The following is a 15,023-nucleotide window of genomic DNA, read 5'->3' as shown; positions in this document are numbered from 1 at the left end:
TCTAATTAGCTATAGGGGATCCAAAGCCCTCTAATGGCCTCTGTGGGGCACAGATATACATGTAAACAAAATACCCATACACATAAAAACAAATATTTAAAAGAAAACCAATTTTCCTTTGGTATGATCTGAAGGGAACATGAGGGAAGGAGGCTTAGCATCTCGGGCTAGGGGCACAGTTTCCTTTCAGATCTTCTGGAGAAGGAAGTAAATGGGCTGACAAGCTGGATCATAAGGAAAGGTAAGCAAGAATGGTCACAACCAGTTCATCTTAAGGAGGGCTCCGTCCCTTGAGGACATAGCCTGTACAGTTTCCTTAGCAGCCAGAAATGAGTGCTTCAGGAGCAGGAGGAAAACAGGCCTAAATAAAAATGTTACACAGACTAACAGTAAAACAGTCAGTCGTTAGGAGCATAAAGCATAAACACCCATGTATATGTAGATGTCACTGCATAGTTTATGGAAAGACATCAGGATAGTTAGAGTATGTGAAGTCAGTGCTGAGAGCAGGTCTATGTTGTGGGAACAGGAAGATGCTGGAAAGCACAGACAAGGAATGGACAACAGGAGCAGCACAAAGCAAACATTTAACTCTACCATGCTAACTTTTGCTTTAAAAATAGTTATGGACACTCTTACAGATTAAGAATTTGTGTCAGGGCTGGAGAGATGGTTCAGAGGCTAAGAGCACTGGCCGTTCTTCCAGAGGACCCAGGTTCAATTCCCAGCAGCCACATAGAACTCTAACTATAGTTCCAGGGGACCCAACACCATCATACTGGTATACATGCCAGGAAAACATCAATGTACATAAAATAAAAATAAATAAATCATATAAAAGTGTTTTTTTTTAAAAGAATTTGTGTGTCTGACCTGAGGATTAAACTCAGAGAACCATGCATAATAGGTATTTGCTCTATCACCAAGCAAACTTTAGCTCCTAAACCAAAATTCTACAAAAATAATCAACATATGAAGTAGTGTGAAGTCGGGATGTGACAGGTCTGAAGGTGCATGCCCTTCTGCAGGATGCATGACTCAACTGGTGATGGATTGTGACAACATAGGGCACCCATACGCTGTCTCGCCATCACTGGTGGTTACTAGGCACTGCCGCATTTGGAATCTACAGCTACAACTTGCATTGGTTCCATATAAGCCCTGTAAGTCTGGATTGTAGCAATAAGTCTGCTGGGATGCAGATCAAGCACCGGTTCTGAGTAAAAGACCCCTGAGCTCCCACAGCACTGTGCCAGCCTTCCCTTGGAGAGAAAGCAGAAGAACAAGGAGTAGATAAGATAGGTGGAGACCAAGGAACAAGTGAGAGAAAACAGGATGAGGCAGGGCAGTTCAGCACACAGTCTCCTGACAGATGGCTGACTCCACTTCTGTCGTTCAGAATCTGAACCCAAGTTTAATATCCAAGGGGATGAGCGTTAAACAGAGATTGAAACCGTCCTCTCTGAGATTCTAGAGCACAGAGCCGAGCCACCCTGTACTCATCACCATTTCCTGTTTCAGCTAGTGGTTGATACCAGCCAGCAACCAGAATAGCATCCTTAACTCATCCTCAGCACCCCACCTTGTGTTCCATTAATTTTGCCTTAAACCAACTGAGACAGGTAGTTTAAAAAACAAAGGATTCAGGACTGGGCATGGTGGTTATTAGCAGAGGAATGAGGACTGTCCCAAGTTCAAGGCCTATACTCCAAGTTCTGAGGCAACAAGTCTGTCTGTCTGTCTGTCTGTCTGTCTGTCTCTCTCTCTCTCTTTCAATTAAAAAAAAAAAAAGATCGAAATGGAACTAAAGATGTAGCACTGTAAAAGCACTTGCTTAACATGCTTGAGGCCCTCCATTCAATCCCTAGCACCCCAAACCAGACATAATAGTGCATACTCATAAACCCATTACAAGAGGTGAACACTCAGCCTTGGTTCCATAATTAGTCCAAGGGATCGCTTGGGCACAAGAGAACCAACAAAAATGAGAACTCAGGCAAGTTAGTTAACTACTTTAAAATTCATTTCTTTCATCTCGAAAATATGGACAACCAGTAAGTTGTGGTAAATATTAAGCAGGGAAAGAACATGTAATACAAAGCACAGCCTTAGGATTATTTTGTTCATGTCATTGCCTTCTATACAGGGTTGGTATAAAGAGTAAATGTCAGTATATACAAAGGACTTTAAAAAGTGTCATACAGAGAAAGCACTAGTAGGGTGTGTGGGTACAGGCATGTAAGCCCAGCTACAGGACACTCAGTAGGAGGGTCACGACTGCAAGGCCAGCCTGCAATTTAATAATACTCTATCTCAGAAGTAAAAATGTGGCTATAACTCAATGATAGAGAGCTTGCCTAGATCGCTCAAAGCCTCAAGTTCAAGTCCAGAGTAGGAGGGGAAAGGGGGCAGGGAGAAGAGGAGAGAAGGGGGGAGGAAAGGTGGGGAAGAGATGGGGAGGGGGAAAGAGAGAAGAGGGGAAGGAGAGGGAGATACCAGCTGTTACTAGCAGTATTACATAGACCTTGAATTGGTAATCTTTTTTATAATATGCCACAGTGGTCTAAGCTATCATTACCTCTTGCCCCAAATTATGCAGCTTCCTGTAGTTGGTTACACAATCTTTCCTACTCTATACTATCATAACAGTGATCTAGTAACGTTACTATTTCAAATTTGTCAGGCTTTCTTAAAGACAAGGACTCATGATAACCTTTATAACCAGAATAAGTTCTAGCATATAGTAATGTACTTAACAAATATATGTAGCTTTCTATGTGACTTCATCCAACTAAATCTTTTCATACCTTATAGGCCCTGCATGCAGATTACTTCCTTACCTCCCAAGGAGTCAGACATCCAAAAAAAAAGTATTGGAAAAAAAGTCTTTTTCTATCACGTTCAAAAAGCCTACTATCAAAAGTACTAGACTTAATGGTTGCTTCCACCTGGCCTTGTTCATAAAGTGATTCTTCACAGATCATTTCTAATAGACATTTAGAATAGGATCTAGATGAAAATAGTGTTAACTATCCACCAAATAACTAATGCCATCTTATCCTAATCTGGGAGCTGGACATGTACACTAATTGTCATTTTGGGTTGCCTTGAAATAATCCTTTAGGTTGTTAAACATAACTTACTTAGCAAAATAATCATCTAATTACTATAAATACATACATATGCATGTGCAGATACATATAATTGCAGAGAAAACTATCTAATGATAGGAATAATAATAAAGTAATATGCCGGGTGTGGTGGCACATGCCTGAAATCATAGCACTAAAGAAGTTAATGTAGGAAGACTATTGTGAGTTCAAGATCAGACTGAGCTAAAGAGAGGCTAAAATAGCAGTAGTAATAATAATAGCAACAACATACTTGGTTTGTGCCAATTACACTTTAAGTGCAATAATCTCAGTTTATTTTCACCATATGTACATATTAGGCGCCATGACAAGAGGCACAAAAAAATTAAGAAATCTGCCAAAGAGAACTGTGCATATGATTCCTTGGTGTGATTGTTTAGCATATGCAAGGCTGTATGTAGGCTCAAGCCCCAGCACTGAGTAAAAGAAATTTAAAAAACAAACAAAACAAACAGAGATTGCACAGCTCTGACATGAGAATTTGAATTCAGGAAGCCAGGCACCAGAGCCTGAGCTTGGTGCCGAGTAGTTTTTTACATTGAAGTCATTCTGAATAACCTCAAAAAAGAGGATTAAAGCAATTAGCATTTGAGTAAGACATCAGATAGCACATCTGGAGCCTATGTAAAATGTAAGCTATGTACCTTGTAAGTAGGAGTGTAAGTAAGAGTGTCTATTGCAAATGTATCTCATGGTGATGGATCATCTACATTCCAAATGTTCAACTAATGACCCTGAGAAAGATCCTGGAGCCCAGGAAATGATGAATGGTGCCCAAATGACCTGGGATAGCACGATGCTCCTTATTGGCTCTCCTACCCCAAAAGCAGCAGTCTCTGAACAAAGAAGGTGCATCTCACAGCTGAGGAAGTGTTGGCTATACATGCATGATGACAAGAGTTCAGACTGTTAGCACCCATGTTACATCCAGTTACACATCTCCCCAGCACCAGGAAATGGAGATAGGTGCATCCCAGGAGCTCGTTGGCCAGACAGGATAGACAATCAGTAAGCTTCAAGTTTAGAGAGACTCCCTCACCTCCACCCCAAATAGAGATCAATAGAAGCTATCAAAAGTTGGTCTCTGACTTTTATGTGTGCACACATATGAACACATGTATACATACAAGTAAAGTTTTCAAAGAAAGCATACCTGTCACAGGGCAGCCTATAGGTTTAGTTACGTTCTACTTTGGATCATGCTCTATTAGAATATGGGGGGAGGCTACTCGAGATTTTTGTACTGTCAGCAATTTATAAAATGAGGCAGAAAGACTTAAAATATTGGGTCCCAGCCTTGTGTTTAAGCTTACATGACCAACTCACATGGTAGCTACCGAAGCTTTACGCAAGTTACTTTGTCCTTTTGGAAACTTTCAGACTTCATCTTCTGTCTCTACACTTGCACTTTGTTGCATGCTAACCCTAGCACTGGGATGGAATATGCTGCTCCTCTATTGCTGCAGCCTTTAAGTCTAGCTCATTCTATCAGGTAAAGTATCAACTTCAGCTACCCTTCTGCTTCTGCCTTTGGAAGTTGCATGCTCTATTTCTGTTCTTCAACAGTTACAGCTAATACGGACATTTCACAAGTTTTGATCAGCACCTTTACTTTTCTCCCATATAGAATTCTGCTCAATCACCCTTTCAACTTCCATGTGATTGCCCAGCATTTTTACCCACTCCTAATGACATGCTGTAAGGTTCACACCATCTGCCAGGGCTTTGTTTAGCAGGCCTTCTGGCCACTGGAGCTCACTGACCCTAATCCGTGTCTCATACATAGTCCATGCCCCTGCCAACATCCGAAGTACTTAAGAACTTGGCTTATGCATCTTCTATCGCCAATTCGCTGCTCTTTTACTACCATACCTAGCATAAGGACCTGGCTAAAGTTTATGGGAGTTGTTTCTGGATCTTCAGAGGAAATGCACTGGCTTCTGGAAATGACCTACAGGTGTGACCAGTGAAGTAGCACTTCAAAGTCCCTATTTACTGGTTTGTGGGTCACATAGGTAGTCAAAATTTGGAGGGCAAATTACCAAGATCAGTACAAGTTCTTTGTTGTCTCCCCCAATGGGGTATTTGTTGCTGCTTAGTAAGTATGCATGTTCTTTATAAGATTGGTTCTCTTTCCACATTTATGTGGGTTCCAAGCATTGAACTTGGATCACAAGGTTTGCATAACAAACCATCTGGTCATGAGTGTTTATTCATCTCTATGCTAAGCATTCTGTGGACTCCTTCCTTCCCTCCTTCCCACATTCCTTAGAAGCTTAAGGTATGCTGTGCTTGGCAACCACTCTGAGTAAGGCTAGTTTTATCAGATACTTGCAAGGATCCCAGTCTTGGTTTTATTTTAACAGCTTTACTTTTGTGCCTCTTCAGCAGTGTTTAAAGTTATCTTTTTTATATACACCTGGATGTGGCTCAGGGTTAGTGTTTGTCTACCATGTGCGAAGCCCTCAATTCAATTCCAACAAGACAGGAGTGAAGAGTATTTTTTAATAAATATATATTACCTAGCATCCTACTTCCTTCTATGGAAAGCATTTTCAGGGAATCTAATCCACACCATCTTTCCAAAGCAGAGCCTGAACAGGAAAAAAAAAAAAAAAGTCCCACACCAATCCTGAAACAAAGATTGAGATGAAAACAAGGAGAGTCAAACGGTGGGAAAGAGATGTGAAGAGCATCAAGAAAACAAAAAGATGGAGAACTGCACAGACCGTGACTGGATCATGAACAAGTGTTCAATACGTATTCCCTTTTCTGGAGCACATTTCAGCATTGGACTGTTTGTCTGTCAGCACTAATGATAATAATCAGGGAATGACAGTAAGACAGCTATAATACATGCAGGTACTAGAAAGACCAGTTGTCACATGCTTACAAAAATGCTTGATATTCCTCCAGTCATAGGAGCATGGGCAAAACTCAACGCACTTTACTCGTGGCTTTTGACCCTGGTCACTGCACACTACACAAAAACTCAAAAAACTTTCACAATGATGCAGACAGATCCTTAACAGTAACAACCTCACTTCTCCAGCCTCTCTCTCCCTCTTTCTCTCTTTCTTTTTTTCTTTTCTATGTCTGCCAGTAATCCTGGCTGGAACAGCTGAAGAATCAATGTTTTAGGGGACAGGTAGCAGAAAACGCAAAAAAGTGTGCTTTAGGCAGTATCTCCTTTCTTCCATGTTTGTTTTCTTGAGCTAGGCCCTCTCTCTGGAATAATTCATTTCCACACCAGACCTCTTTAGCTTTGGACGATGGAATCATTTGCTCTCTAAAGTACTTTCTGTAGCCAGAAGTAGTTCATTAATTCTCAATCCAGGACATTCTTTCTGCCTTAAGGCACCACATTCAGGGACAGCCTGGGAAGTGTCTAGATGATTAGCAGGATAGAGAAGTACTAGAACTTAGATGCCACAGGTCCAGCCTCAGCACTTGGTTGGCTGTTCCCTTTTATGAATTAATCTTATTACCCATACTCACTACCATTGCCAAGAGTTAGCCAGTCCTTCTGGGTTCCACAAAGAAAACAAGCAAGTGTCCTAGATCAGGGTTAGATAGTCACCTACATACATCAACCACAGAATCTATGTCACTTCATAAGGTTCAGATTCCTGAGACCAACTTATGAATCAATTTCCAAAGTGAAATGCAGGAATTTATTGTAGTATTGATATAGTACTATGATCTTGTGCCATAGGCAGTTGATCTACCTCAGAGATATAGGCCCATCCCAGAAGGGGCTATGGGAAAGATTGGTCTTTTTATTTTCTGAGATAAGAATCTGGCAATGTAGCCCAGGATGGCATCAAACGTGTAGCAATCCTCCTGCTTCAGCTTCCCAAATGCTACGATTACAGGGATGTCTCACTACATCCAGTTTTAGAATCTACAATTGCAACCAACAGTACAGGTAATTCTTATCTACTTACTCAGGTCCATAAAAGTAGATCTATAAAGCTTAAAAAGCACTAAGGGGGACAAAGAGATAGCCTAACAGTTAAGAGCACTTGCTCTCAGTTTAGAGGACCCAAAATCTGTCTGAATACCCACACCTAAGAAGCCCATAATTCCTATGACTCAGCTCTCAGAGGCTACCAAGAGCAACCACACAACTGGCACACATGCATAAAAACACACACACATAATGAAAAAAAAAAAAACTTTTTAAAAAGTACCAAGAAAGGGGGCTGGAGAAATGAGTCAGCAGTTAAGAGCTCTGGCTGCTTTTCCAGAGGACTCTGAGCACCCACACAGCAGCTCACAACCACTTACTGTAACTCCAGTTCCAGAGGATGCAACACTCTCTTCTGGTCTCTTTGGACATTGTATACATGCCCAACGTGTGTGATGCAAGACATTCATGCAGACAAAACACCCATAGATACAGAAATGGGAAAAAAAAACTAACAAAAAAACAGGAAAAAAATCAAAACAAAACCTGAGAAGAGCCACTAAAGAGGAACAAATTCCAAGTTTCTTAATGTTAGTATGAGTGAGAAGTATCAAGAGGGCTAGCTCTAAAGCACTATGAAGTTTGCCAAGAAACTTTCTAGAAAATTAGGCATGGTGGCACAAATCTATAATCTCAGCACCTGGGAAGGATTGCCACAAGCTCGAGATCAAATTGGTTGGGCTAACTACACAACGAGGCCTTGTCTTTAAAAACCAAATAAACCATATTCAACATTTATAGATCAGTCAGTTCAACATTCCATTTTAGGTATGAGCATGAATAACTGATTCATTGACTGATGAGACAAAGTCTTGCTATGTAGCCCAGCCTGGTATCTGTCACCTGAGTGCTGGGATTAGCAGTGTGTACCACTAGGACTGGCATGATCTAGACCTTTGAAAACTATGTCTGCAGCTCAACATGGTAATCGGCACCTATAATCCAAGCACTGAGGAGACAAGCAGGAGGATCATGAACTTAAGATCAGCCTGCAGCAGGGTTTCCATCTAACTCAATACCAGTGAGGAAAAGTTGCTGACCAATGGCCGGTTTTTAATGCATAAAAATAAAACCTTTGCAGCAGAGCAAATGCTGAAGTTTTGGGCTTTGTTCTTTTATTTTTCAGGTTTAAGACTACAGGTGCAAGTGCAAATCTAGCCTTAATCTACACAGCTACACTGCTGGAGTTGCCTGGTCTCACTAGCCCCCCCCCCCCAAGTTCTTACATCTTGTATAATGTAGTGATCCTGGACTATCACTGAGAACAGCCAAATAATTTTATAATATACTATCTGAAGATGTCACCATATAAGAAGTATTTTACACAAATTCTCTGGAGATTTTTAAATTATAAGACAGGACATAAGGGCCCTGGAAAAGTATTTTTCCCATGAGTCTGAGTCTTTGGTATCTGGAGTAAAGTGATCTGGTTTCTGTTAACCATATACAATTTGGCAGAATGTCCTATCAAACAACTCAACCGACTCCATAGGGCCTGAGAAGCACTGCCATGATCTGTGATTAGTGCTCACGTGCAGAGGACTTTGAAACCTTTCACATTTACTAAGGTAGATGTTGAGCCTGCCAGCTTCTAATCTAGATTTGATGTGCTGTGTTCAAAAGAGCCATGTATTAGAGGGCGTTGCTCAGGGTTGATTTTGTCAAATGATGTGTGAGAACCTCAGAGAATGGGGAAGCCAGTCTGCACTCCTCACTTTCTAACTCTAACAGCATCAGTTCCCAAGCTCTACTTCAGCCATTCATTAGATACTTTTAAGACTCTGGATTGGAGGGTGTTCTAAAGAAAGTTCCTCAATAAGATTCGGGACCAAAGCTAAAGTAAGCCCATCCTGAGACAAACTCCTTCTGGCTGTTCTGCAAAGAAAAACAACACCGGCACCAAAGTGACTAAGAAGGAAAGGAGGGAAGAAGTGCAGCTGGAAGTGAAGAAACGACACAGACCTCCCACACACACACTTTAAAAACTTTTATTTATATAAAAAACTCATTTGTTTTTAAAAGCATTAACAAGAGAAAGAAAGAGAGAAACGATACAGAGCAGAAGACACACCCCTTAGTAGTATTCGGTGGGAAGGTAGGATTTTTGGTTTGCTGAAATTGAATGTTTAGTGTTTTTATAAATGAAAGAGGAAAAACAAAACAAACAAACAAAAGACAGTTAAAGGTCCCCAAAGCCCATGGCTATTCTATTACCCACACCCCACCGAGAAGAAAGAGCACCAGGAACAGCAGAGGAGGACAAGAGAAACCAAAACCAGAGGCGGATAGATGAGGGTGGGGGAGGCTCCCCTGTGCAGTGTACTCTGAGGGTCACGGAGAGCACAAAGCTCCTTTTTGCCAGAAAAGGTAAATGGGACTAGGAAGAAATGGAAGGTAAGCAAAAGGTTAAGGGTCAGGGGATTGTAATGCATAAGAAAAGGGGTTAGTGGGCTGTGCACTTTTCTCCTACCCCATAATAGCCTCAATATATTAAGGAACAGGACAAGAGGGATAAAGAATTCCAGTTGCATTGAATAGAGCTTTTAGATTAAGGAAAGAAAGCAAATAAGTTTTTTTTTGTTTTGTTTTTTTGTTTGAAATTGAACCCACATAGTAGCTGCTTCTCGAGCGCAAGCTGTAACATTCACTTCACTACAACAGTGAGGGTGTAATGGAGGCAAGGCCGATTCCCTGTAGCCTTTCAGAGATGATGGGAACTGGGGACAACTACGGAGTCAGAGACACAGCACTCCCTCCTAACAGCCTCACTTTGAGACTTATCAGGATGGATTTTCACCAATCCCAACTGTACACTGTTGACCAGAAGCCTGTTGAGGCTACATCAGAGACTTTAATAACCCCCAGAGGGGACTTGAAGTTCCCTAGGTTACCACTCCTTTCCTTCAGCTACTGGGGGTCAACAGTGGGTAAGAAAATAACAAAATCTAACTTGTAAAATCATGAGAAATGAGACTGCAGAGGCAAAGAAAGGCACCTGGAAGAGAGGGAGGAGATGCACCCCAGGCCAAAGGCACAAAGAAGAGGCAAAGCCAGGGCAACTCCTACCTTAGAAGGGCAAAGGGGGAGGGGTTATGTACAAGTCTTGTAGTTGGCCAACAAATCCAGGGAAGAGGAGGCGAGAGAGGACAAGCTTATAAAGGAAGAAGAGAGATGGGGTGAGGGGGGCTGGGGAAAGCCAGCTTTGAAGCTTCCTGCCAGTTTCAGACTAACCACTTCATGTACATTCCTTCTAGTTCCTCCTAGAGGTTCATCTTCTTAATAGACAATCTTTCTGTTTCTTCTCAACCAAGGATTCCATGGCATTCTCCTTTTTACAAAGCATCTTGCAAACGGCCAGGTCAAGTTAGCAGATTTATCACAGGGTAGGAGAGGAGAGTTAAGGACAGCACCCAAGGTTGTCCTGAAGCTGACAGAAGAGATGGAGTCTGTAGGTCTTTTGTGGTCCCTGCCTCGGACAGGAGAAACAAGAGTTCTCATTCCGAGGTTGGGGATACTTCACTTCCTTGAGGGCCCTTGCCAGGTGGAATGTGCCAATGTTTCCAGCCTTCTTGGCTTCAAAAATAGCCACTGGATAAGGGAAGAACTCACACTTCCCCATCCAAAACAAAATAAAAAGTTCCCCACACACCAGAAAAAAATAGTCTTGAATAAAAGTCATCAGTATGTCAGAATGCTGAATGCTGAACAGACAGCATGTAATTTTCAGTTCTTCCCATTGCTTCCAGTAGAGAGTTCCACTCTCCCTCCCTCTATGCAAGGCCATGAGTTCCAGGGAAGGCTGGCAAAAAGAGCTAATCTGCAGCAGTTTCTCAAGATATGCAAATAACTGAGTCAGGAAGTAGGGGCTGGGAGGATAGAACAATTAAACTTCAGTGGAAGATGTTGATAATTCACGGATGAAGGCAGCCACTTTGGGCTACAAGGGTAGGAGTCAGCCTGGCAGTTGGCACAATAGTCCAGCGAAGAAAGGAAAAAAATCATCAGTCCATCTCATCACCAAAAAGTAAAAGTAATATATTATAAGCCCATATGGAGCAGGTAGAGTGGTGCTAAATCTTCTGCTGTAGAAAAAAAAGAGAAGGCTGTTAATAAGGCTGAGAATAGGAGGACTGGGGGAACAAACACAGCTGAGTAAATCTGGAGGCAGGAAAGCACCACACAACAGAGAACCAGATCATCCACTGCATCCCAGCCTTTGAAGAGGTCATGATCACAGAAGCAGAACCCTTGGGTACCACATGGCTCACACAAGTATCTCAGGCCTGATCAGATCAGCATGATTGGCAAAGAGTAGGTATACAGGAACCTCCTTCCTCAGGATCATTTTAGGGGTGACTGGAGGACATACCATGGGGGAGTAAGACACTTGGTTCCCCTCATCATCCAAAACCAACACATCCAACTCTTCCTCCAAAGATTCCTGCCCCTCGTCCTGCTGTGAACACATGCAATTTGTTAGTAAGAGAGCCAAGGTAAGAGTCTCTAAGTGTGTGCCAGATGGAAGGAAAATTTCAACAATTGTAACGTAAACAGATACTGTTAAGAGTATAGGGCAAACATCCTAAACAGGTAAGTGCAAGAGCAGGGTGATACACTAGAGAGCAGATTAGTTAGTATCAGTGACATCAGCAACGCTTGCAAAAAACATCCAACACAATCAATGAAAAACATCCCAAGAAACGTCAAGATGTATCATAGCCTCTACTTTTTCCTGAAAACACCTACCAAAAAAAGATTTCTCTTTCTTGTTCCTTTTTTCCCTTATTTTATATATCATACAGTTTCAAAATACTATTAGCCTCATACACACAGCAGTATATAACGAGGATTTACCATCAAGGGTGCTCCCTTCAATGGCTCCATATCACCCAGATCCCCAGATCGGTCCAGTGTTCTGCTGTGGTCTCCTCTCTCATTCAGTGTGGAATAGTTGTTATCTAGAGGAAAAAAGCACAGAGAAATAAGATATTCCTCCTGGTATACAATGCATGTGAATTAGGCACTTCGATTGAGAAATGAGCTGTTTCAGATGCTCCAACAAGACATTAAACACTGATGCTTTTTAAGACTTACATACAACGTGAGTATAATGGGGAAGATGATGTATGAGAAATACCCAGTATTGGGGATGTACTTCAGTGGTGGAGTGGTTAGCCTAGATTCAATTCCCATCACTGCAAAAACAACAAAGCAACAACAACAAGAAACAACAGTGTATCCTATGGTGGGTGATACTAAAGAGACCTGGCCTGCTTATATAAAGCCCTGAAATTAAGAAAAGACAGAGAAATCTGCTACAATTGGAAGGAACTGATAAAGCAAAACACACTTGAGTTTAGCCTTTGGGAATGAAAAGAATTTAGAAGAGTAAAGGGGAAGGACATTCCCATAGAAGGCTTCATATACCCAAGATTGTTAATTAACTCAGGAATGTGTTGAGCGTCCTCTTGTAAACCTACAACTGGAACAACTGGAGGTTAAAGGAGGAAGATCCACAGATGTTAAAGGTCATCCTCAGCTACAGAGTGTGTTCAAGGTCAGTCTGAGATACAGGAGACCCTAATAATAACAAATAAAGTAGAATGGTGAGATAGAATAACAAGTAGGAAGGAGGCACAAAAATTTAAGATCATCCTCAGATAACCTGGGCTATGAAGTCCTGCTTTAAAAAACAGACCAGTAGAGAGTAGAGAGAAAGAACAGAGAAGGGGGGCTAATTATATACCACATGAAGACTTTGTGAGAACATATGTGGGAAGAAGATCTATCAAGAATTCAAGGTCAGGGGGCTGGAGTGACGATAGCTCAGCAGTTAAGCACACCTGTTGCTCTTGCAGAGGGCCTGGGTTTGACTCCCATCACTTACTTGGTGGTTCTAAACTATCCCTAACTCTAGTTCTATGTATTCTGATGTTTGAGAGCACGAGCCACCTGGTAAACAAACGTACATGCAGGCAAAACACTCATACATACAAAATAAAATAAATTGTCTAGACATGGTAGTGTCCCAGCACAGGGGAGGCAGAAGCAGATATATCCCTGTGAGTTTAAGGCCAGTCTGATCTACAAAGCAAATTTCAGGAATACACAGAAAGATCTGTCTCAAAAAATAAAAAGTTAAAAAAATTTTTTTCTTAAAACAAAAATTTTTAAAGTTCGAGGTTGTGCCATCCACAGCAACATGTGAAAATGTAGAAAAGAGTAGACTGATCAAATTTTATTATATTTTCAGATATTCTTTCAAATGGAGATAACTAATCACTGTACTTCTGGGATGGTAAATGGTAAGGTTGTTTATGGGGTAAAAGCTACAGGGGAAAAAACAAAACAAAACAAAAAAAGCCAGGTATGGTGGAGCATATCTATAATATCAGCACTTGGGAAGTAGAGGTAGGAGGATCAGGAGTTCAAGATCAGACTCAACTGCATTGAGTTCAAGACCTGCCTAATGTGACCTGAGACCCTGTCAAGAGAGAGGGGGGTGGGAGGGGGGAGATGCCTACTCACCCCAATTAGACACTATTCTGTGACATTACACAGGAATTCATCACCTACCTAATGATTTTGTGTTTGACCCCATATTGCTCATTGGAATTTCTTCCCGGTCAGGTTTCTTATCTATATGGAATTAGAAAGTTATCCAAGTCAAAATCTAATACACCAAAATCTATAGAAAGTAGACATTTCTGTCTGGCATGCCATCTTTCCTTGCCTTTATTCAATAAAGCTTTACTCAGCACATACTGTATACCAAGACTAATCACAACCTACAGTTCTGGGAAAGCCCTCACAGAACTCTGATCCCTTTCCTATAAACATCCAAATACAAGAAACATTTCAGAGGCACTTGTCAGGCCTAATGGCCTGAGTCTCATCCCTGGAAACAACTTGTGGAAGAAACTGAGCTCTTCAAGTTTTCCTCTGACCTCCACATATGTACCTTCACCCCAAACAAAATAAAGAATAAAGAGGAAAAAAATTTTAACAATATAGGCCATTACATCTCAAAGCCCCTTTAGTCTTAAAAATTATAAGGGTCTCGGCTAAAGATATAGTTCAATAGTAGATAAAGCATTTGCCTGAGTTCAATATAGATAAAGCATTTGCCTGAGTCTTCAATCACAAACGTATGAAATAAATGAGGATGCAAATGACTTTCATTGGCATGGAATGAGCAGATATTACTGTATTAAGAAATGTAAATATCTATTCCACATCAAAATAATTTTTTTGCATAATCATAAATACCTTCAATTTTAAAAGCATTGTGTGTGAGCTGGTAGGGTGACTACTCAACTCAACCATTTGCTGCACAAGCCTGGCAGCCTGAGTTTGATGCCTAGAAGCCAGGTATAACTTCAAGAAGAACCTCCACTTGAAGGTCACGGTATGTGTGCCCACAACACACATCATATACAATAATAAATTTTAAAGAAAAAACAAACCCAAGGTGGGGAGCACTGTTAAACATTTTTATATACCACTTTTAATAGAAGAGACAGAAGCAGAGCATAGTCTCATAATTTTAGCACTTAGAAGGCAGAGGCAGGGAGTCACACAAGTTCCCACTCCAGCAAACCATGGTAAGACCTTGCCTGAAGAAACCCACAAAAAATAGGCAGGTTAGTCTGTCTTGCCCTTGAATGACATTTACTCATACAGATTTCTGAAATGTTATGGCACTGTCTCCCTGAAAGATAACAGTTTACAGAACTATGCAAATATTATAAAAATTAACATTTTATTATGCATGTATATTTTAAAAATACATTTATATCAACACTTATATAATTATAAAAGCCTTAAAAATATTTTATTATTACACTGTGTGTATGTGTGTGTGTGTGTGTGTGTATACACATGGGCATGAATGTGCATGT

The 15,023-nt window shown here is 41.1% G+C and overlaps 1 protein-coding gene across 10 annotated transcripts in view; it reads right to left on the bottom strand.

The window, feature by feature from the left end:
* Positions 1–9,094: 9,094 nt before the first annotated feature.
* The window catches only part of Ctnnd1 (catenin delta 1), a 50,495-nt gene continuing 44,566 nt past the window's right edge, over positions 9,095–15,023 (bottom strand). For 4 of the 10 annotated variants that reach the window (XM_028763069.1, XM_028763062.1, XM_028763061.1 and 1 more), the window contains 4 exons: positions 13,699–13,761; positions 11,977–12,080; positions 11,492–11,578; positions 9,095–11,204 (listed from right to left, as the gene is read on the bottom strand). In XM_028763069.1, coding sequence (XP_028618902.1) covers positions 11,193–11,204; positions 11,492–11,578; positions 11,977–12,080; positions 13,699–13,761 — 266 coding nt within the window. In that variant the 3' untranslated portion in view covers positions 9,095–11,192. The remainder of the gene's footprint in view (positions 11,205–11,491; positions 11,579–11,976; positions 12,081–13,698; positions 13,762–15,023) is intronic. The other 6 variants (XM_028763067.1, XM_028763065.1, XM_028763064.1 and 3 more) reach the window with 3 other exon arrangements.

Source organism: Grammomys surdaster, unplaced genomic scaffold (assembly GCF_004785775.1).
Source record: "Grammomys surdaster isolate TR1022 unplaced genomic scaffold, NIH_TR_1.0 136, whole genome shotgun sequence".
NCBI classification, from domain to species: domain Eukaryota; kingdom Metazoa; phylum Chordata; class Mammalia; order Rodentia; family Muridae; genus Grammomys; species Grammomys surdaster.
This window is presented reverse-complemented; position numbering and strand designations above follow the sequence as displayed.